The sequence below is a fragment of the Diadema antillarum genome, unplaced genomic scaffold (genome assembly GCF_040938485.1).
Source record: "Diadema antillarum isolate AM-2024a unplaced genomic scaffold, OU_Dant_1.0 seq00000791_RagTag, whole genome shotgun sequence".
In the NCBI taxonomy this organism is placed as follows: Eukaryota; Metazoa; Echinodermata; class Echinoidea; order Diadematoida; family Diadematidae; genus Diadema; species Diadema antillarum.
In genome coordinates this window covers 538074-562105 of record NW_027271678.1, presented here as the reverse complement: position 1 = coordinate 562105, position 24032 = coordinate 538074, and the positions used below count along the sequence as shown (strand labels likewise).

The 24032-nt window shown below is 35.9% G+C and overlaps 1 protein-coding gene across 1 annotated transcript in view; it reads right to left on the bottom strand.

Moving 5' to 3' along the window:
- Positions 1–658: 658 nt before the first annotated feature.
- The window catches only part of LOC139739229 (uncharacterized), a 65241-nt gene continuing 41867 nt past the window's right edge, over positions 659–24032 (bottom strand). The window contains exons 15-25 of the mRNA XM_071649846.1: positions 23248–23342; positions 20931–20996; positions 16251–16341; positions 14851–15082; positions 10477–10556; positions 9044–9099; positions 7551–7667; positions 4481–4566; positions 3588–3639; positions 1903–2043; positions 659–781 (exon numbers count right to left, since the gene is read on the bottom strand). Of these exons, the coding sequence (XP_071505947.1) occupies positions 659–781; positions 1903–2043; positions 3588–3639; positions 4481–4566; positions 7551–7667; positions 9044–9099; positions 10477–10556; positions 14851–15082; positions 16251–16341; positions 20931–20996; positions 23248–23342 (1139 nt within the window). The remainder of the gene's footprint in view (positions 782–1902; positions 2044–3587; positions 3640–4480; positions 4567–7550; positions 7668–9043; positions 9100–10476; positions 10557–14850; positions 15083–16250; positions 16342–20930; positions 20997–23247; positions 23343–24032) is intronic.

Here is a 24032-nt window from a genome sequence, read left to right as displayed (position 1 = left end):
TTTGTAGATACGAGGTCTTGTCGCCCCAGTGACGTAATATTGTTGCATTCACTCAATCTACATGTATATGAAGGTGGACTTGCCCTTTAAACCTGTGATGGCAATAGAGTCGACAACAGTGAACTTATCACAAGTGCCAAATATACTATTACTCATCTTGGTTTAAGAATTAGTCTCGGTATTCAGACCCACTGAGTTACACACACAAAATGTGCCTGAACTGTCACCAATTCCTACTAAAACAATCAGTAAGACCTTAGAGGTAATTCGCTTTTAAAATCGCTCTCTTTTACCATCTCAACAAAAATGAATATAGAGATTGAGAAACCTCCGGAGATCCTCTTTCAAAATATCCTCAACTCCCATTTGAAGCACAAAATCCAATAAATAAAGAAAATGTTCATATCAATTACATCTCTCCAACTTAGATATTGTTGGCCACTGCTCTTGTCTGCTGCCCTCTAGTGTCACCATTCATATCAAACTTGAAGATGTTGCCATGAAACAATCATTCATACATCTGGATACATCACAAGATCAGCCTTGATTTTCCACATTTTTCATCACCCTCACAACATTCCCCCCTTGATGGGAATGGATTCTTCCAAGTCATTAAATAAGTCTTTAACTGGAAGGCCCGCGCTTCTGGACTGAACCATTAGCGTTTGGAGGTCCTGACAGCCTCATACATTTCGAGGTATTGATATGGGTAGTAGCCACTCTTGCGACCTGTCCTGACCTGGACCCAACCATTATCTTCTGGAGACATTTGGATAACAACCTGAGGGATGAGATGGAGAAAGAGAGAGAGAAGAAAGAGGAATTATAATGCCACTAATAATATAATATGAAGTCCTTTCCCATATGAACAGTGAAACAAGAAAAGTTTGAGAGTGTGTTGTACCAATAACAACGTAGCATCAAAATAGTAACATTACAGGGAAATCTACATGAAATGTAAACATCCATGTGTATTCAGTAAATGAAGGTAATATTGCAGTAAACATCAGTAAACTTTGAGGAAAATCCAACAATCAGTTTAACAGTTCTGATTTTCTTTATAAATATGAAAAATATAATTTGTTTGAATTTATGTGCCTCCGTCAATTGATTAGAAGACTACAGATTAGTAGGGCAACGATATCACAAAATGTCAAAGAAAATTCTTATGCAGGCCCAATTTGAAAGTTAAGATTCTCTACATAATGGCCTACAATTCCCTAGAAGGTACAACAATATTGCTCTCATTTGGACAACTTTCCAAATTATGTGAAATAGCTCACCACAAGTTTATTTTCGCCTTTTATAAGTTGAATATATTTGAAGGCCTGCTTAGGCTTTACCAAGATAATGAGGTATCACAGAAATAATTTTGATATACCTTTGTTGATCCTTGAAATCTTTCAAATAACATGATTATATATTTCATATGAAAACAATACAGATGGTAAACATAAAACTACAAAAAAAAAGTAGACAGGTGGTTTCTGGCAGTTCAGTTACAGGCTGTGGATCCAGGAATTCTGTAAGGGGAGGCACCTTTACAAAATTCAATGGGGTGAACCCCCCCCCCCCCCAATTTTCCCCCTTATTTTTTGTTTTAACAAAAAAGTAAAGAGGGAGTACACACCTGGGGTGTGTTTCATCAACGTTTGTCAGCACTGACAAGTTGTCAGCGCTAACAATTTAAGCAAAATCCGTGGTTTTGATTGACTGAGAAGCTCTCGTCACTGACTGTTACTATGGTGATTGTTAGTGATGACAACTTGTCAGCGCTGACAACTTGTCAGCGCTGACAACTTGTCAGCGCTGACAAATGTTGATGAAACACCCCCCAAGTGCATCCTCTCTGGTCTGCCAGTGAGTTACTAATGGGTTAAAGGAAACTGGAACTCATCTTACCTGGTCCTTGCGGAGGGTGAGACCATCCTTTTTCTCCATGGAGGCCTTGAAGGGGTGCGCCACCTGCATCACGCGCTCCCAGGGCTGGAGGAAGGTGACGCAGAATGCAGGGAAGTAGCCAAACCTGCCCTCGCAGTCGCCCTGGCAACCAAAACAAAGGAAAACCAAGTCATGAGAAAAGTTCTACAAGTTAACCCACTCCATAGGGGAACCTGCTATAGACCACTTTGGTTTGGGTACTGTTCTTTACCTTTTTTCTTTTTCTAATGGAGGCTTCAAGCATGCCTAATAAGAGATGATTTATGCACTTACATAGCAATGCACCTGGATCATTGCATAACTCATTGAAAGTGCTTTTGTTCTTCTTTGGAATCACATCTTTCAGCTCACAATAACTGCTTGGTATTGTAAAATCAAATATTGAACTGACACACTCACTGATCTTCAGTAGATATTGACATAGAGACCTCAACAAGATATCCATCAAGTTTCTAGAATCACATTTCTGTTGATTGGAATTCTAACTTTTTCTTTCTTATTGGTAAATAATTTCAATATCCATTGGTTGTATTTTACAAGGAAGAATTCAAACTTATCTTCACATTTCAAATTTACTTTGTTCACTTGCCAATGCTCATTTTGGAATTCTTAAAAAAGCTCTATGTAAATGCTACATTTACAACCAGTTCTTAAAACTGGTAACACATCTGAGAAGATAACATTTATTTTATCTGTATCATTGTGGCAAATATGTGTAAAAGAATTATGATTCATTTGCAGATTTAAGGAATATTATTCAGTCTCATCTGGTCTCAGATGCAGTCTCCATATAGTTGCCAATTTGATCAAATTGGCAACTATATGGCAAACCATCCCTCAATTTAACACATTCTTTTGTTGGTGATAAAGCAAACCAGCCAAATCCTACAAAGAGAGCTCAAAAGTTTCTTTGGGGAAAAAAAAAAAAAATTAAGTTTCACATTTTTGCGCAATTAATTTTCAATTGTGAACCAGCAAAGCCACTTTTTCTCTGAATTTGTATAAAATTTTGTTCCAACATTTGGTCACAAGATAGACCACACCATCTAGCATTATATCACACTAAAATCTCTACATTAAGTACTTTGCATTCTTAAACATTAATTTGGCAGGTGCAATTTATCACTAACAAATTATGTGCATACAAAAAATAGCACTTAAAGGAGACCTCCATATATGATTTTCTGACTTTTACATTTGAACAAGGATAAATTGATAATACTGAGTACAAAGTTTCAGAATTTATGGTAATTGGTATGAAGAATACGAATATTTTCATAATTTATAACAAATTGAAAAGAGCAAGGATGGTGACATGGCAGGGTACCATAATGCATCAGTTGGGGCTCAAAGAAGCAGAACAAAACAAGAAGGCATGCATAGATTATACACAGGACTGGCGAACTGGTATTGTAATGGAATTACACTGCTAATTTTCGGAAATATGTGAGCCTCCTATGTCAACCTCCTTGTTCAGTGTAATTTGATTAAGGTTTTTCAAAGTATTGTTTCTCTGCTCAAGAGCCACAAGAAAATCTACAAATCTATACATGGAGCTGTTGAGTTAAGTACTATATGATGTGAAGTTATGAATATCATCTGGAGTGCCCCTTTAAAGCTCCATAGCAACCACATTTCCTTCTTACCTTCCACCAGTCCGATCCCTCATCCTCAGCCACCCGAACTCGTTGTCCAGCTCTGCAGGAGAGAAATGAAATGAAAATCTCATAAAACCCGTTGAGGATGGGTTGCTTTCGGTACAACACACATCTAACATATGCCTCTCATACGCCTCTGTCCCTCAGATAGGACATAAAATGGAGGTCCCGTGTATGAGAGAGTAACAACTCATGCACATAAAAGATCCCGCTTCATTAATTCATCACAAAGAGCAGGGTGTTTAACCCGGTGAAGTGGTCCCACCTCACATCCAACTGGACCCCATGGAAGACCAGCTTAACATAGCTGAATATGGGCTATCCAGCCATCTTCTCAGATGGAAATGAACAAACAAACAAACAAACAAACATAGACACCTGCCCCTGTATACTCAGGGCTGGTCTTCAACGACTTAATGTTCTAATTCGTTCAACATGAGAAAGTGGGAAAGTGTGTTTTTTCATAGATTTGTGTGATTAGGTATGTCTTAGAGGTCCCATTTTTATTTCTTTAAAAAAATCCATTACACATTCTTCACTGTTAACTCAAAGATGTTGCTAATGCTTGAAAGTTAAAATTAATCATGGAAAGAACATGAAAAAAAAACATGCCTAATTTCAGCTTAATCTGATGATCCCTTCATTGTTGTTGCTATGGTGGTCTACATCCTGTTTTTTTTTTGTCCCATTCATTGCATGGCTAGCATCACTTGGTAAAGATTAAGCACTGAAATAGACCCTGTGATTCAGAGAGTTTTTTTCTCAGTTCACAATTTTCTAGAGTGGGTGAAGAGAGTCCATTTCAATCAACCTATACATTACTTTAAAGCTTAGAGTCTGTCCTTTTAGAATCTGCCCTTAACTAAAAACTGAATACACACCTTAGTGTGAGGTCGTCCTTTAACATCCCTTCAAAATCATAGAGACAGATGTACTCCCTGCCAGGTGGAGGACTAGCTGAAGAATCCTGGGAGGAGAAACAGAGGGGTTACCATGGTTACAGAGAATCTTCACTCTCATGCATTAAAATGATTTTAAAAAAACAGAAACAGAAATAAGAAAAGAGAGAGAGAAGGTTGAAAAAGAGGGAAATATAAAGAGTGCACGCAGCATTGTTTCCTATTAAAATGCTGGGCAAATAATCATTGCTCAATTTTTACCTGTTTCTATGCTCCACCTACACAATATTACCATATCAGTGAAAATAATGCAGTGCCTTTTAAAAAAACTGCATCCAACTTACACAGTGCAGAGTTTGCTAACAAACACACACACACATACAAAATATGCATATACATTAAACACATGCAGCACAAGCATGCGAAAGTAAAGAGACATCAGCTTCTACTCAGATGGACAATATTGTCTAACAAGATGAGAGAGGAGAAAGGGAGGAGGAAAGGTTTGCAGTGACACAATGAGAAGAGTTTGTTTGCAAAAACAGATAAGTCCATTTTTGAAGATTTTGAAGTACGGTCTCTGTCATAAAGTACAAAATAATACCTTTTACATGATATATTGGTCACTACATATAAAGGTACATTTTTGAAGATATGGTCAAAAGAAGCAAAAATTTTCTTATTATTCTCTTCATTTCTCTTGACCTTTAATCGCAAATATCTCCATTTGGCAAATATGGACTTATCGGTTTTTGCGAACAAACTCTTCAAGTTGATGGTTGGAAAATCAGAGAGATAGGAGAGAGAGAGAGGTGAAGATTCATGAAACCAAGGGGGAGAAATGAAGTCGGTGAACGATGTGGACTATGGAACACAAAATTAAAATGATGAAAGGATCAATAAAGCATGAAGGGTAGAGGTTAGTTTCAAAAGGAAAGATGAGGCTATGGTAAGGTTGCTATGGTAACAAGAGAGGAACATCTTGGCAATCTCAGAGAGGGAGTTAATGCAGCATCACAATATATGAACACAGCACAGAAATTAGTAGATTTACAATTCACTGCAATGCCAACAGCTAGCATTAGAAGACAGCTAACAATGATAATAATGGTTCTGTTATTCAATGATGATATTGATGGTGATAATAATAATGATAATAGAATTTTAGTCAGGAATACATTTTTCTAAATGAGGTTTATATATAAAACTTGATACATCATGTTGTGAATCCATCAAAATCTTCACTAGAGTGTAGACAGTGCAGAGACTTAAGACATAATAACATTTTTTATAATTCAGTGAAGCTCTATATGTGAAGAGAAAAATCTGGTCCAATATTTCATTATTTTATCAAATCTGCTGATTCTTATGTTTTTGGGTGTTAAACTTTTTGTCACAGTATGTGGTATTTAAAGTACTTTTTCCTCCCTGCCAATTTTTATATGATTATCACACACTACTTTATCTTACTATATTATAAGATGATTTAATTCCTCTTGTTTTTCTTTCTATTTTCAGCCACTAAATTTCCTGGCCGGGCCAACACTGTACAGTATATGAAGAGTTTGTTTGCAAAACCGATAAGTCCATTTTTGAAGATTTTGAAGTACGGTCTCTGTCATAAAGTACAAAATAATACCTTTTAAATGATATATTGGTCACTACATGTAAAGGTACATTTTTGAAGTTATGGTCAAAAGAAACAAAATTTTTCTTATCATTCTCTTTATTTTTCTTGACCTTTAATCGCAAATATCTCCATTTGGCAAATATGGACTTGAACAAACTCTTCATATATATAAATGCTTAAGTGGTCTGAAACTAGGTACTAAAAAAAGAGCTTGTGTTGAGCCTTGCATACATTTGAGAATGTTTGTGCACATTGATCCAATAATGTTACATTTACAGTTGTAAGAACTGCAAAGGACATAATCCTTGCCCCCCAAATTAAACTTGTATTTGTATGCTCTGAAATGTAAGGTCTACCAATAATTTAGAAGGCTACTATGGCATAAGTATGGCAGACATATGATATTTGAATGGTCTGTTTCCATACCTTCTGCTATTTTCTTTAAAATGTGATCATTTCGTCACCATGCTTCTCCAGGAATTGTAATGCACTTTCATAGTGACCAGATAAAATAGCACATGCAGATATACACGCATATATATGTGAATATATTTACAAATATATACAATAATATAACAAATATACTGTATACACATAACTAATTACACTTTTATTTGCACTTTATAAACTGCACATGCTTGTAGCTAAAAACTAATATTCATATTCAAGCTTATTATAGAACTGGGGTATACTATTGTGATCACAGTGGCACAACACAGCTATAAAAGTAAAATTTCTAGAAATTGGATCTAATTTATATATGTCAGGCAGCATTGAAGTCTGATAGCTTTTAACACCTTGCTTCCATACTTTTTTTTTATAATAGAATGTTATTTTTTTTGTGATAAATTACTAATGTTCATAAATTTTAAACCCTTGCCAAAATGAATGTCCTTGATATATCCAACATATAACAGGTATAAGAACAATCTATGAAGGAAATGCTCATCTCAATCCCATTTTCCATGTATCCTCAAAAGACATGGCAAGTTTCCTTCAAAGATTGGTCTGAAACTCCGAAACCGAGTCTTGAAAATGTTAACCTGATGGTGATTCATAGCTTAAGAGCACTGATAACAACCTTTTTGTTTTCAGAGAATGGAAAATAATGTAATGCCACAATCATTTTGGAACAACTTGACATGCTTTTATAAAGGAATAAATCCCAAATAAAGATGAATTTGCACAGTGCCCTTTCAATGTGTAAATAGGTTTTTCCATTTTACTTAGTATAGTGAGGCAACAAGTGATTAAAGATTTACAGATATTCTCTGTTCTTGCTATTTTAACTTACATGGTACTCTGCAACATCAAGACAGACATACAATCCACAGCTCGGACATAGAAAAGAAGGACGTAGTTTACATTGCAGCAGAAGTTCAGACAGTGGGGGTCAAAGGTCAAAGGTTAAGAGAGAGTCACCTGACAAGAGTTATAGGAGCCGGATATAACTCGACCCGAGTACCTATGCCGGGACGGAACGGTGGAGGTGAGACGAACGCTCATTACGTCAGACGCGGAAGAACAATGGCGCGGGGGCTTTAAAGTCAAGTTTGTTTTTAAGAGATCGCAGATGAGTTGGATTCGGTCAGATTTATTTTTCGGGAGTACACAAGGGGAGCATATAAGAGGAAGAATGAAAGAAAAAAGTGGAAATTAGACAACTGAGGAAGTGGCAAAATGATAAACACAACAATCATGTACTGCAGAGAGACCAGAAATGACTGAAGAGAATGATCTCCACAAAAATGCACACAGGTATCAGTTTTAAGATCATTTTGAAAGAATTTTGTTTTAGCAATTTATGATGAGAGAGTGATGACAGAAGACAATTATTAAACACAGAAAATAGCACAGACCATTAAAGGCATAATGTTGAAGTTATTGCAGATTGATCATGAGGGGACTCAGTTTCCCTGTTTAGATTTTAATTCAAGCTAAAACAAAAATGATGTATAAGCATTGTCTCCAAAACATTGAAATCATAAAATACTGTGTTGCAAAGATCGATGTTGAAGCACGGCAAAAGGAATTGAATTGTAAAACAAAGAAACAAAAATGCACGCTTTATAAACAAAAAAGTTTAAATCAAAGAAAGCAAATGAAATGAACAATTTTCTTTACTATTTCACACAAAGAAATAAAAGGAATAACAACCACTCTACACTGCAACCAAACAATCATTGTATAAGGTTGGACCAATCTGGCAACACCAGGAATGATGAAGTTGGCAACATTAGATCAGAAACTTTTTCGGTAACTTGCAAGTTGCTCAAAGAGCAATTGACAAGTCATCAAATCTAAAAGACAGGGAAATTCAAAGCAAGGCAATTCTGTAATGGCCTTTGGCAGCACGATGCTGTTTAGGACTCATGAAATAGAGTCAGAATAAAATCTTAAAGATCTTTTTTTTGAGAATGAGAAAAAGAAAGGCAAGCTTTAAGCAACAACTGCCAGACTAGCTATCACTTCACATTCATTTGTTTCTTTTTTATTCATAACCTTGAACCAACATACATTTGAAAAAGCATTGGTTACAGCAAAGTTTCATAAACATGATGTCAGCCTTAGTAAAGAATAACCATTCTACTCTTCCAACTGACCTGCAATTAACATGATCAAGAATTCACTGCCATTTTTGCATAAAACTATCATTTTTCAGATTACATTTTATGTTCCTGCTTTTCTATTTCAGTTTACACTCGTCTAATTTCATTAATTGGAAGGATCTTTAATGAAACTTACTAATATGAAAAACAAAGCTTTGGCCAAGGTTTGGCTGATGACAGAACATCATCTTGACTAAACACCCAGAATTAGTCACTGTATATGAAAATGTGAACTATATGATTAGGCAGTTGATGTCATCAAAGATGATTTTCAAAGATAATTAATTCAATGTTTCTTCCACTTACAGTTTCAACAGGTATTGGAGGCTCACTTCTTCTTCCACTTGTAACCGTCTTGTGAGCTAACAGCAAGAATTGAAATAAAATATATAAAAACATGACAATATCGATCAATAAGTGGCAAGGAGTTTTGAGTTCATCCTTAAATGTATGTATGAAATCTTAGAGTTTCACAAGACAAATTATATGAAATATATATCCAAAATATATACGCAAAAGATACATCCAAAATACATACAGAAGATACATCCAAAGTAGAAAGGAAAGATACATCAAAAATATATATTACAGAAAAAAAATCCAACACAAACTCAGATGAACTTCAAAACATGGAGAAAATTATTCCCTACAGAACAATACAAATATGTCAAAACATCAGATGAAAAATAAGGAAGATATGACATTTTGAAATTCAACATTTTTTGGAAAACATTTCCTGACCAGTCCTTATGAATGTTCAAATGAGTGAGTTGATGATGTCATACCCTCATACTCTTTTTAATGTATGTAATACATTATTTTCATTTATTTATTTATTTGTTATTGGTTTTTTGTTTTTTTTTTTTTGGGGGGGGGAGGTAAACATCATTTTAAGCTAATACAAGTACAAGCATGTTAAAAAAAAGTTTTTATAATTCTTTTATAATCTGGGAGGTTATAAGGGCAAGTTTTACATAAATATAACTTGAATATGAGACTTTTGTCATTTCTGTACACAAAATGAAGAAGGAATTTTAAGATCATGACATCATCAATTTGCTTATTCGAATATTCATAAGTACCAGTAAGATTTTTTTAATTCCCAAAACAGTGACATTTCAAAATATCATATCTTCCTTACTTCTTATACAATTTTTGTCACATTTACATTGCTCAGTAGGGAATACTAAATTTGTCACTTTCTTTCGAAGTGGATATATATTTTGGGGGTGGATTTCCTTTTTAAAGATACATCCAAAACATACACATTATAGATACATCATGATGAAATGAAGAATTTGTTTGCAAAAACCGATAAGTCCATTTTTGAAGATTTTGAAGTTATGGTCAAAAGAAGCAAAAATTTTCTTATTATTCTCTTTATTTTTCTTGACCTTTAATCGCAAATATCTCCATTTGGCCAATATGGACTTATCGGTTTTTGCAAACAAACTCTTCAAATATATAGTAGATCGCCGATATGGTTGAGGCATATATGTCTAAATACAAACAAATGGATTACTTAATCCCCTAATTCCTTTTGTGTCACTAAAATGACCTTTCTGTTAGACTGAGGCACATCGCTACACAAGGGAGGGTTCGTTAACGCAACACATGCATTTGTCGATTTCCTTAGTAAAAACTTGAAATGGAACTGAATATATTGAAATTGCACAAAGACTGGCTCACAACATTTATTCAAAGCTATGTATAAATAGGAGAGTGAACCATCAACTCACATGGCTCAGTGTCGAAGGACATGCTTTTCCCATACGACTGCAGGATCTTCCTTCGTGACTCCTCCCCTCCGTTGCTAGGGCTGAAGGAGCGTATCCGGGGGCGACCGACGTAGTTAGGGGTGGGGACAGCATGGGTGGTGGCGGTGGTGGTGTTGGTGGTGGGAGGGACAGCAGACGGGAAAATGAAAACACGGTGTTCACGAGTCTGGTTAAAGTCAGAGAAGGGCGGGGAGCTACTCCTACCGAGGCTTCCATACCCCATCCCAAATCTACCAATCAAAATGCAGCACAAGAGGAGTTGGGCGGGGCTAAGGGAAGATGGGCGGGGCAAGGGGGAGGGGCTTAATGACATGGGAATAGGGAGTATACTCAACAAAGAAAGAAGTTTGAGATGAATACAGGGATAGCCTTTGATACAGTTACATAACATAAGATGTCAAGTTAAGATTTCTTTTAACATGGGGGGGGGGGCGCAAAGGCAACATTATTTTAAGACACAATAGACATACCACATGGTGTATACATACAAAGGATGATTAAGGAAATGCAAACAAAGTTTATGAAATTTGCAAAGGGGAAAACACACATATTGAGACATATTGAGAGTGCGCATGCAAGTGACCATGAAAGAAGCAATTAGTTAAGAACAGGAAGACCAATATATGAAGTGTGAAAGAAAAGGGGCTAAGAATATTGCAAGTAGTGTAAAATTTATGGATAACGTGAGGAATAGGAAAAATAAGCAAACATGGAATACAGTAAAGATATATCAATGCAGAAAGGAGCTTAAAACATACAAGGTAAGAAAAATAGCAGAGAACAGGAAAGAACAATGTCATATAAAGAAGGTAGAGAAATAGTCATGGAAAGATGAGTTTGAAGAAGCATGACATATATATTTATCAATATATTATATACATATAGATATATGTATATAAGTGAATATATATGCATTTAAATACATATACATATACACTGTATATTACATACATATAAATATATGTATATAAGTAAATATATAAGCATGTAGATACATATATATATTACATACACATAAATTATATATATAAGTAAATATATATGCATGTAAATACATATACATATATATTACATACATATAAATATATATGCATGTGGATATATATACATACATATAAAACATACATATAAATATACATAAAGCACTCATATATTACATGTATACAGGCAGAGAGAGAGAGAGAGGAATGAAGACAGAATGGAAGGAGGAAAAGAGAAAGGAGAGAAGGACTGAAACAGAGAATAGTGGAAGGCATAGAAATATATTAAAGGAGAAGAATAAACATATGGTATATATATGTCATGCCATCAACACACGTTTATTGCATGCAAGGCAGACATATATAACGTAGATGGATCGAAACACACAAGGGTATTTTCCCCAGCGGAGAATAATGCATAAGCTTGACAAAGAGAGTGCACAATTTAAAGCCAGCATTTCATAACATTGAAAGGAAGGGGCTGGAAATGGGGTTAAACAGGTTAGCAAAAAAGGCAATGTAACATCACAAAATAAAATAAACAATAATATGTATTAAAGATATTGGGAGGAGAAAAATGTAAGCTAGTGCAAATGGAAATAGGAAGTAGTGTCCATTACAATTGATTGCTTAGTTCGGACAGTGACATATGTGGTGTGAAAAAGGAAAGATTTGCATGGAAGATTCAGTTTGGAAATGACATATCACGATCATGTCAGTGGCAATATAAAAAGTAATATCAAAACAATTTCAAGAAAAATCTTATATCAGACATTTTATCAATCATTTCTGGCATATATTCCAAATTATATGCATATTTAAAATGGATTTAATTGACAAATGAATAAAATACATTTCACTTCTTTTTGGAGAAAATGTGTCCAGTTGGTATCAGTAAGATACGGGAAAAGTGATTTGTACCATAAGTAGCAACAGGAGAGAAAAAAAATGGTGGTTTTAAAATAGAGGCATCACAAAATCATAAGAAGAAAAGAAAGAAAGTAAATTCAGAGTTAAAGTAGTCGAGCGAATCATTGACACATGCACACAAAATATAGAAGAAAGAAAGAACACACAGATCAAAAAGTTAGTCAACTTCATTCAAGAATGGGAGAGTGTCCTTTAATTATGGTCAGTTTATTTGTTGCCATTCGAATGCAAATTTTGAAAAGGAATTGAGAACAAAGTTACTTGGATGTCATTAGTGGAATGATGGATATGGACATATAATGGAAAAACTACTATGGTTAGTTTGTCAATAAGAATGTTTCCGTGAATCATATAGACCTCCCCATTGAATGGACAATTACAAATTCAAGAACAGAAAACAATTTAATGAATTATCACGTGTTGTATTTGTACATTCATATTAGAAGATAAAAATCAACATTTAAACGACAACCAAAAAAAAAAAATCAGCATTTCATCGAGGCAAGAGGGAAAAGAGAAAAGAGAGCAATTGCATTAGCTCTGGAAAACCTTAAAAGGGAAGTAGAATATTACAAAGTCTGCAATATGATGAACATAGAAATTGATGAGCTTGATGAGAAAATGTTAAAGGATGAGGTTGCCCTTATAAATGTGCAGATTGAGTGAATGCAGCAATATTAGAAGAACATATCAATGAAATTTTGATGAACATTCAGTGTCGTTATCACTGGATGAATAGATTACTACAGTTTGTGACGTCATATGTATAGAACCATACTAAGAAAACATTAGGGGAATTCCACAAAATATTTTTGTTGTCAATACGTTCACATTCCCTCGACTTGATACTAAAATGAAATGTATACAAAGGGAATTATCATTCCGTATGCCTTTTGAAAGAATCAAGTCAAGTGTTCTTTTGTTATGCGAGAAAATTTAGAATATGTTAAGTTTTCTTCATATGGTTCTACACATGTGACATCACAAACTGCCGTCATCTCATCCTGCGATGGCAGCACTGAAACTTCAAAAATTCCTAACTTATGCCTGGATTGTTCAATTTTTCTCAAACTTTCAGTGACGTGTTCTATTAATATTGCTACATTCACTCAATCCACACATAGGCCTATACTATTCAAAGGTAAACTTATCCTTTAAAGTCAAACTAAAAGGAAAGGTGCTTGGACAGCATGGTAAAAACCTGTTTAGAAAGCCCACCCAAGAGATTACAGTTCTTATTGTCGCTGTAGACAGGTGGCAGTGTTAAAGACCCAATAACATCAGGATACCATGGAGTAGGAAGGATGCCCAGCTAGGATATATTCGAGGATCCCCGTAACAAATTGTGTACAGCTTTATCACTGATCTTTATGTAAGTATACAACAACCTAAGTATCTTACTGGAGTCAACAGTTAATGATGAGTGTGCATTTTGATGTATACACATTCACTATCACATGGTGGATGGGTGCTATTCATGGTTTGTTTGTTTTTTTAAAGGAAGTCATCCGAACAACAGTAACAGTTTTATCCCATTCAGCTGCTGATACCAGCCCAGAGTTATCACATGACATTCATTGCCATTGGCCACTATTTGTTTTGCATACAACATGTAACCCTGCATCATAAACACCACAAAAAGTCTCCAGATATGGATTTTTAGTTAAGGGCAGATTCTGAGAGAACAGACTTTACGTTTTAAAATGATGTATAACTCAATTCAAATGGACTTTCCTAACCTATCTAAATATTGGAAAGAAAGTTCACACTCTGGAAAAGTGTGAACTAAGAAAAGAGGCTCTGAAATACAAGGTCTATTCAGGCGCTTAATCTTTAACCATGCTGGCTGTGCAATGAATGGGACAAAAAAAAAAAAGAATGTAAACCACCTGGCAGCAATAATGAAGGAATTATCTGATTAAGCTAAAATTGTCCATACTCTATTTACACATTCTGTCCATAATTAATGTCAACTTCCAAGGCAGTAGCATTATCCTGTCAAAGTGAAGGGTGGGCAAAGGGTAATCAAGAAATGAAAAGGAACCTCTAAGACATACCTGAGAGCACTACAAGAAAGGATGGTACAACATCTGCTGAAAACACACATTCATATTCATTTTATGACCCCAAACTTAAAAATAATGTAAAAGAAGAATAGCTCTTTGAGAAAATATGAAAAACTCAAGATTGACTTTGTTGACCCATGACACCTCTTTGGAGTGTTCACATAACATCACGGGGCGTGACCTCTAGTTGGTTTTTGTGATGCACGGTCATTATATGATGTGAGTTTCAGAAAAGCTGGCCTCGAGTGAGTTAACCCATTGAGGACTAGCTGATAATGTCATAACACACATTTCCCATTGATACCTGACCGAGCATACTCGGGACTAGTCTTCTATGGGTTTAAGGAGCCATGACTAACCTGTGAGGGGCAGACTTGGGCGTGCCTGACCTCCGGGAGGGCGAGTCGGGAGCCATGAGAAAGTTTCCGTCGCCGCTCCCGGACGACTGCTGGAATGCCGACCGCGAGGGCGTCCTCTTTGGACTGCTCGCCGAGACGTTTGACGAGATGGAGCCGCGTCGTGATACGTCGGCGGTGGAACCCGACAAGCTCGCAGCGCACTTGATCGTGCGGTAGATGGGATCAACTGGTTCTTCAAGTGAAATTGTACAGATAGAGAGGAAGACAACATCCCAAAGATTAATTTTGTCTATCAGCATTGACACTGTTCCACACAGACATTTACTACATAGCATGATAGTATTGATGGATAAGATGGATAGATACTAGTCTGCCCCCTACTTTGGCTTGAAGAAGCAGGGTGAATATGTGGTACCAGGGGCGGATCCAGGAATTCTGTAAAGAGGGGCGCAACTAATATTTCTGGTTCCACTTCCAGGTTTCAATTCATTTTTGTTCTTTTTATTTCTTTTGTTTTTAACCAAAAATAAAGGGGGGCGTGCACCGGTTGTGCCCCACCTCTGGATCCACCACTGTGGTACAAATGGTGTTTAATGATTACAATGTAACAATCATTTACATTAATAGCATTGCAATGTAATGACATCCAAAAATGGAAATACAAACTTTTAAAGTCACTGCGAGTGTTTTTTGGGGTAAAGAAGTGGTTATACTGGACATGAAAAATATATGCAGGGTAACAAATCACCAAATTAAATACATAAATTTTATAACATCTTCAGTTTTTGTAAAAGTAAGGGCATTCATGACAAGAGATATTGCATAACACCTGCAAACTCACTTTAGGCAAGCCCAACAAAGAAACATTATAAGCCCATGTAAGCTGGATACAAAATCACCTAACACTGGGAGAAAATACATGCATTACTTTCAGCACACTACATAACCTGCTAGTTGCAGCTGATTGATAAATTACTCCACATCAACGTACACACGCACCGAATTAAGCAGTGTTTAGGAGTAGCCATACAAAGCCACCACTATACATACTCAGGCAGGATTCAAACCTACGACCTCCTGATTTCTGGACAAGCGTCTCATCCACTAGACTGCTGAATTTCCGCCAGACAGCAAGTGTTGGTTCTAATCCTTACACCAAGCAGCGGGTACTGCGTATTTATTCAAATGAATGTATCATAATGTTGAGGAGGTAGCTAACAGCTTCAAATCCTGCCTGAGTATGTATGTGTATGATTTTTATCGTGGCTTGATACTTCTAAGCACTGATTAACCCTGTGCTTATTTACGTTGATGTAAGGCTATTTTTCAATCAGTTGTCATAAAAACAACTCAACGTAACAATTTCATTAGTTTGAACCAGCTATAGTTGTACACTATACCTTCTTTGATGCTTGCTTTGACTTCATTCAAACTCCTCGTGTCGAGATCCGATGAACTTTTCTGTCTCCTCAGCATTTTCCGCTTCTCTGGCTGATCATGCAAGAGGTAAATTAATTGAGAAAAAATCCCATCATAATCCATATTTGACAATTCAGAACTTATTTGCTTTACAGCTATACCATCACACTTTCCACGACTGATACTCAAGGAACACTCAAAAACAATTTAAAAGATAGACTTCTCACTTGAATTTCATGGAAGAAATTATTGGACTAACGTAACAGCTACATTGTATCACTTACCAAATCAACAAATTGCTAACCATGAAGAATTTAATAGATTATTATACGAGGGGCGACTGAAAAGTTTTGAGCCTAACATAGAAAGGATTAAGATATGAAGTCCAAATTTGGTCCATGAAGTCTTCATTATATCTTAATCCTACCAACCAAATTTCTTGGTCATAACAATTTTAATCCTTATTTTACAGGTTCTTGAACTTTCTGTATCAGGTGATTCATAAAAAATGGACAAAATGATCATAAAAGGTGTCTTGTTTCACCAGGACAATGCTCCAAAGCATTCATTAGCGGTTGCAAGGGCAACCATTCATGACTGTGGGTTCCAACTAGTTCCGCACCCACCGTATTCACCAGATCTAGCCCCATCGGACTTCCACCTCTTTCCAAACCTCAAAAAAGATTTGGCTGGACAACGCTTCACCTCTGATGTGGAGGTCATTGATGCTGTTGACTCCTACCTGGAGGACCAACCAAAGAACTTCTACTGCAGCGGCATAGAGGCACTACGTCACCGCTGGAGGAAGTGTGTGGACTCACAAGGGGACTATGTAGAAAAATAGAGCAATAAAGTACTTCTGCCTCTTACCATCTCTTGGAGGCTCAAAACTTTTCAGTCGCCCCTCGTACATACAATGTGTTTGTGTATTGTCAACGCGAAAGACATCATGGGTATGTCTTGTCACAAATCAAGCCTCGAAGACAATCACATGAGTGATCAAAAAAAAAAAAAACAGTGATCAAATAAGACACCTGCATCATCTCTCTCTGCTGACAAAATATGGATCATTTGTTTTATAGAAATCAATGTCTTTGTGACATTTAAATTTCTGCAAATATCACATCACTTGCAAAATCTTATAAAAAAAAAAGAAATATGTCTCAAAAAAATACCACTTATACAGTCTGATGTAGGAAAACACAAACTGTTGCATTAAACACACATACACACATACACACACACACACACACACACACACACATACACATAAACACACACACACACACACACATTGAGAAAAAGGTGAAAGGTCATTTTAGGTGATATTTGTGCCACTGCAAACAATAGCAAATCAAACAAACAGATTGTAGCGTGACAGCACATGCACGCTTGTTACATGCATATCTTTGCGTGAGAGTCAGAGCAAAATTTTACAGAAAGTAAATGGCAAACTGCATGTTAAGTCATAGAATTCCATACATTCCATGATAGAATCGCTAGACAGGTGATATAGGTGTTAGAAGGGCATACAAAATAAAATTAAAATCATGACAGAGAGAAAAAAAAACATCTGCAACAATAAAGTTTAACTCAAAGCAGTCAGGATTGATTAAGTGATAAAGAAAGTGAACAAACTTAAAAGTGCACGATTGTTCCAGCTGTTGTAGTTTATTTTTAGTTGACTAGCTCACTCAACAATATTATAAAACAAAATGAAATAATAATCAGACAGCTGCAGGAAGAATTGTAAATGTCAAAACAAAAAAATCACACTAATCTTGAGTCAAGTAAAGAATTACAAAGTGACACATTTTTCAAGACTTTGTGTCATCTCCTACTAAGTTGAACTAAAAATTGTGTTTGTGCGTAGAATGATTCAAGCTCTAATGTTTCCATAAACAAAATGTAGTATCCTGCAAACGTTTATCCTCTACAAAAACAAAAACACAAAGAAAAAAAGTATTTAGGAGACAAACCTAAACACCTTGCCATCTGACACAAAACGATGAAATTCAAATTGAATTATATACTTCTTCTTTTTTTGACAGAAATTGACATTAAACCTATATCCATAAATCTGAACAAAATAATGACATGTGTGCATCATACGTGTGCCATAACATATATTTTCTTGATTTGTATATCTAAAAAATATAAAAATAATGAAAGGACTTGTAGGAAGGCAAGCACACAAGGGCACTTAAGGTTCAAAAAAGCTTTGCAATTTCAAGCAGACGTGGCATTTGACACATAAAGCATTTGAAGACTTATGTGTTGCTTGAAGGTTTGCATGGTGAAGTAAATGAGGAAGAAAGATTTGTGGTGACACCATGTGTATGTAGTCCTTAACCGGATAGTTGTTTGGCAGAAGAAGAGCCTAGAAAGAGGAGAATTAGAGAGGAGATCCTTACAACTCCCATATGTTGCTTCCCTCTTCAATTCTCCTCTTTCTAGGCTCTTCCTCTGCCAAACAACGATCCAGTTAAGGACTACATACACATGGTGTCACCACAAATCTTTCTCCCTCATTTGAAGACTTCTAGTGAAATTCCTTCACTCCTAAGTGTATGCAGATTTAAAAATACTATCTGTTCAGTTTAACAAAATTTTTGCTGTTGTTGATGTTACTGTTGTTGCATTGTTTATACAAATTAATGTATTCTTAGGGATTTTAACCAGACAGATTTTCATTTTCCACTACAATGAAGGTATTTCACGGAGGAATAATCATGCCAGGGTTTGATTGTCAAAGGAGGTAAGCAAACACAAAAACAAATGGCTAGGTCTGAAGCGTGGTGGTCTTCACAAAATACATCAGTGTGTCCACTGAGAAGAGAAATCCAGTGATTTTTTAAAGCAGATAAATTACATCATAAAATCAACATCATCAGCCGACAATTCCTAAATATTTTTTTCGTCAGTTCAGATTTGTCATTGACTGCCCAAACAACAGCTGTTTCATGGTCTCCCAAATATTCACCCTGGATCCATTCAAGAACACTTTTTTCCCCTCCCTCTCTTGCTTCACTCCCTTCCTTAAGCCAATGGATTCCTCCACCAATATTTGTGACCATGCATCACAAAACGAACAAAAAGTCGCACACACAGATTTTGCGTGAGGACTGAAAATATGTGAAATCGGTCAACCTAGCCGATATCGACTTTTCCATATTTTCTGAAAGAGCAAGTCTTCTTTTACATTATGCTAAAATTTGGGGTCATAAAACGGGCGGGAAAAGGTGTTTTTTAGCAGTTTATCTCGAACATTTTGGTAGGAAAGTGTGATTAGGTGTGTTTTAGAGTCCCTTTTTCGTTTCTGAAAAAGATTGTACACACTCTTCATTTTCAACTCTAATAACTTTTGAAAAGATAGCGCTACTGCTTTGAAAGTTGGCATTAATTATGGACAGAATGTGTTAAAGAGGCATGCTTGATTTCAGTTTAATCTAATAATCCCTTCATTGTTATTACTCGATGGTTTACTTCCTGTTTTTTGTCTCATTCATCGCACAGCCAGCACGGTTTGATAAAGATTAAGCACTTGAATAGACACTGTACTTCACAGCCTCTTTTCTCAGTTCACACTTTTCCTGAGTTTGTGCTTTCTTTCCAATATTTAGATAGGTTAGGAGAGTCCATTTGATTTGAATTATACATCATTTTAAATCTTAAAGTGTGCTCTATCAGAATATGGTCTTAACTAAAAATTCATGTCTGGCGACTTTTTGTTTGTTTTGTGGTGCAGGGTCACATTTCATGTTGTCCTTACTAGCACTCAGAATATGACATAGTGGTGTCATCACTAGTTTACTTGGTAGCATAGGATTATAGCTTTAACGACCAAGAAGAAAATCAAGGGTCTAGGCATTTGATAAAGTGGGCGCCCTAAAGATATGATTTGCCAGTCAAAACAGATGTTCAGCATCACTCAAAGTGATGGAAATTCCCTTCCCAGGAATTTTCTACCAGCAGATGAATACAAAATATATGCTTTGATTTGTTTCACTATATTTACTGTATCCACAAAATAGATTTGGATGATTGCAGTGACATGCATGCTCAAGAAAGCAAAGAATTAATCGAACAAGCTGCTGAAATTCAGACAATGAAAAGAGAAATCTTGAAGCTTTATGCTTTAATGTCAAGCATTTCTGGAAATGTGATGTCCTTTTTGAGAGTATAACATTCTTTTTTCTTAGCCTCGCCTATTTTTGTCTTAAAATATCAAATATTATAGCAATTGACACAATATATCTTTCCATTCCACAGATGACCTATTTTAGATGACATACTGCAATTACCTTACTGGAATAAACGAAATGTTTCAGTAAAAACAATCTCTTTGAAAATAAGACAAACCATCATACAAAGTAAATGAAATTTAGGCATGATGTATCAATTGCACTATAGACCTATCAAGTCATGAAGAACATATTCATATATCTATTTCTATAAATACTTGAATATATTCAATCATCATGAAATCTAGACTTTTTAGTGATGTTTTACTTGCACTTTGCATGCAAAAGAGAAAGCGGGCAATATAAAGCAATGTGTTCACAGATGGATGCAATGTACAAGTACTCCATGCATTTATAGGTAGAGGGTTTTTTGTATTTTGAGGTAAAAAAGGTAACAAAACTGATGCAATTCTGTACCAAGTTGCGAATCTCTCGAACACTCATTTGACGTAAAAACAGCTTCTTGCCTCCCCGACCTTCTTGCTGTAAATGGATAAATGTATACAAAATAACAAATTAATTGAGAACCACCAACGGTAAATTCACTTTTCAATCGTTAAGCATGCATTCAGTGTCGAGATATTACAAGTAAAGAACAATTACAAAGTTTAGTCACTGATGTGTGTATTATTGTTGTCAACATCACATTATGTGTTGAATTCTTGAAATGTATGACACTGTCAGTTTCACTGACATAAATGTACAAAAAACATCAAATATTAAAGAAAAAAGAGAAACACATGGTTATTTTCAATCGGCACATCTCTTTAGAATTCTACTGATGAAAGAAAAACACACACAAAAAAAACTCATTTAGAAGTGTGTCAGTGGCTGCAAAATCGATTGGTACCCAGGCGCCGTGATCTCGGAAGCTAAAACGTCGAGAAACCCTCCGAGGATTTTCAAACTAGGAATAAATGACAATAATAACAACAACAGAAATATACTTTTATATTTCTTTGTATTCTCTTCCATACTCTATTCAAGCATTGCCCAAAAAGAGCACTGGCAGATTCTGTTGCCTGGTATTTAAGCAAATTACATCACACATTAAAAAAAAATGAACTGAAAAAACACAGTATAGACATATACTGCTGGAATGACAAATCCTTATATCTCAAAAATGTCAAATGTTCAGGAGAGCAACAAAACACGGCAGCCAAAGCACTGTAACAAATTGGATCATCTTTCCTTTGACATGCCATTGTGGCTTCATTTTTAGGAATAAGACAGCTAGGATTTGGATAGATCGTCACTTTACTGATTTCTGGCAATTAATCAAAGCAAACAATTTTTAACTAAATCTGACATGCAAAGTCTTCTCACCCCGGTGACAATAAAATGCACGAACAAATAATCATGTGAGCCATCTCAACTCTTACGTTTTTATCTCAGTAACATCAGTGAATTACGAATATTATTTCCAGGAAGAAGATATTTGCTGACAGAAGCACAAATAAAGAAAAAGGGAAAAAAACACTTACAACATTGAAAATACACCCTTAGAAATGAAAGTTTGGTGTGTAACTTCTAGTAATGGTCAGTATTTAGAGTATAGATAAGATAGTGGACATTATTCGAAAAACAGAACACTAGACAAGTGTTTTCTGTTCAACTGGAATAAAATGATTGATATATACTGTAATGTCAAGTGAACGTACAGTGAAAACGTCACTAACTTTCTTTCTTTAAAGAAACTTCTACATATCTGCTCATTAGCCTTTAATTATGAAACACAGACATGGTCTGCAATTACACATCACTACTGTATCATTCAATCAGTTCTTTCAAACTAATATTGTCAATAAGCCAGCCCATGCAGGCAAAAATAATTTTCCTAAATCTAACTGGAAAGTCACAATGACACGAGGGGGATATTAAGTATTGTCTATTCTTCGGAACTTAATTTCTAGATATCTGTACCAGTTGGCACAAAGAAAGCAGAGTCAGGATTAAAGGAACAGGGCCCTGTTTCATAAAGCTGTTTGTAAAGTTATGCAAGACTTTACGAACAGTTGGAATATGAAGTGCCGATATGTGTACCCATTTTTTCCTTATGTTCTAATAAAGTATAATTGTATGTCAACACTTCATCTTCATTGGGCAAAAATACTCTTCCAACTAAAAATGTGGTTAATGTTTGAAAATAATGATTATCATCTGCAAATTTCAACTTTAGCTACTGAAATTAGCAATGATTAGGAAACCCACTTGGTTTGCCATATTCCAGTTTTTCGTAACTTTACGAACAGCTTTATGAAACGGGGACCACGTGGGTGTTTCATAAAGCTGTTCTTAAAGTTGCAAACAACTTAAGAACGACTGGTGATCAGTTCTGTTTGCTGTACTTATCAGAAGTTTAATAATTTAGCACAAGAAATGACCACAAGTTGTTCTTAAGTCATTCGTAACTTTACAAATAGCTTTAAGAAACAGGGACCAGGGATCGAAGGCATGGGAGTGGGCACAGCTTTGAAGGGAGATGTGAAGAGTTTGTTCGCAAAAACCGATAAGTCCATATTTGCAAAAATGGAGATATTTGCCATTAAAGGTCAAGAAAAATAAAGAGAATAATAAGAAAATGTTTGCTTCAAAAATGTACCTTTATATGTAATGACCAATATATCATTTAAAAGGCATTATTTTGTACTTTATGACAGAGACCGAACTTCAAAATCTTCAAAAATGGACTTATCGGTTTTTGCGAACAAACTCTTCATGTGTTTATACTCACAGAGGCAGGGCCAGAGCAGGCTGAAACGGTGTCCATACATTTGTGATGAATACTACTCTTGCACACCTTACACCGCAGTCCTTGCCTCATGATTCCTTTGATGCAAAAGAAATATATGCACAAAATTTTACTAACATATACATATATCAGGGCTCGACACTAACGGTGGCCCGGTGGCCCGGGGCCACCAAAAATGAAAGTCGGGCCACCAAATTTCAGAAAAGGGCAAATTTGGTGGCCCACGTCGGGCCACCAAAATTTTTTGAAAAGTGTGTCAATAAAATCGTAACTTTTTGCGCCGGAAATGCATAAATACATGCAGTGAGTGTGCGACTTATTTTTAAAAAATGGACTTTTGTCAATGTTTTTTTTTTTTTTCGGGCCACCAAATTTTTCTCTCGGGCCACCAAAAATTTGAAATTGATGATTTTGGTGGCCCCATCGGGCCACCGAAAAATGAAGTTAGTGTCGAGCCATGCATATATATAAAATATATAAGACTCTGCAGTCCTTGCCTCATTATTCCTTTGACGCAAAAGAAATATATGCACAAAATTTTACCAACATATAGACCGATTCGGGTTTGTTGAGGGCAGCAGACAATTTGTGGCACTGGGCGCATCCATTAGCTCATTTTGCGGTGTCCCAGCCGACCCCCCCTCCTCTCCCCCACCCCACGGGCAACATGTTTATCGTGCACTTGTTACAAAGGTTCGCGCACTAAGCGAGCATTCGCGCACTCAGTACGAGACGCCCATTGGCTAAAACAACCATGCATCAGTTTT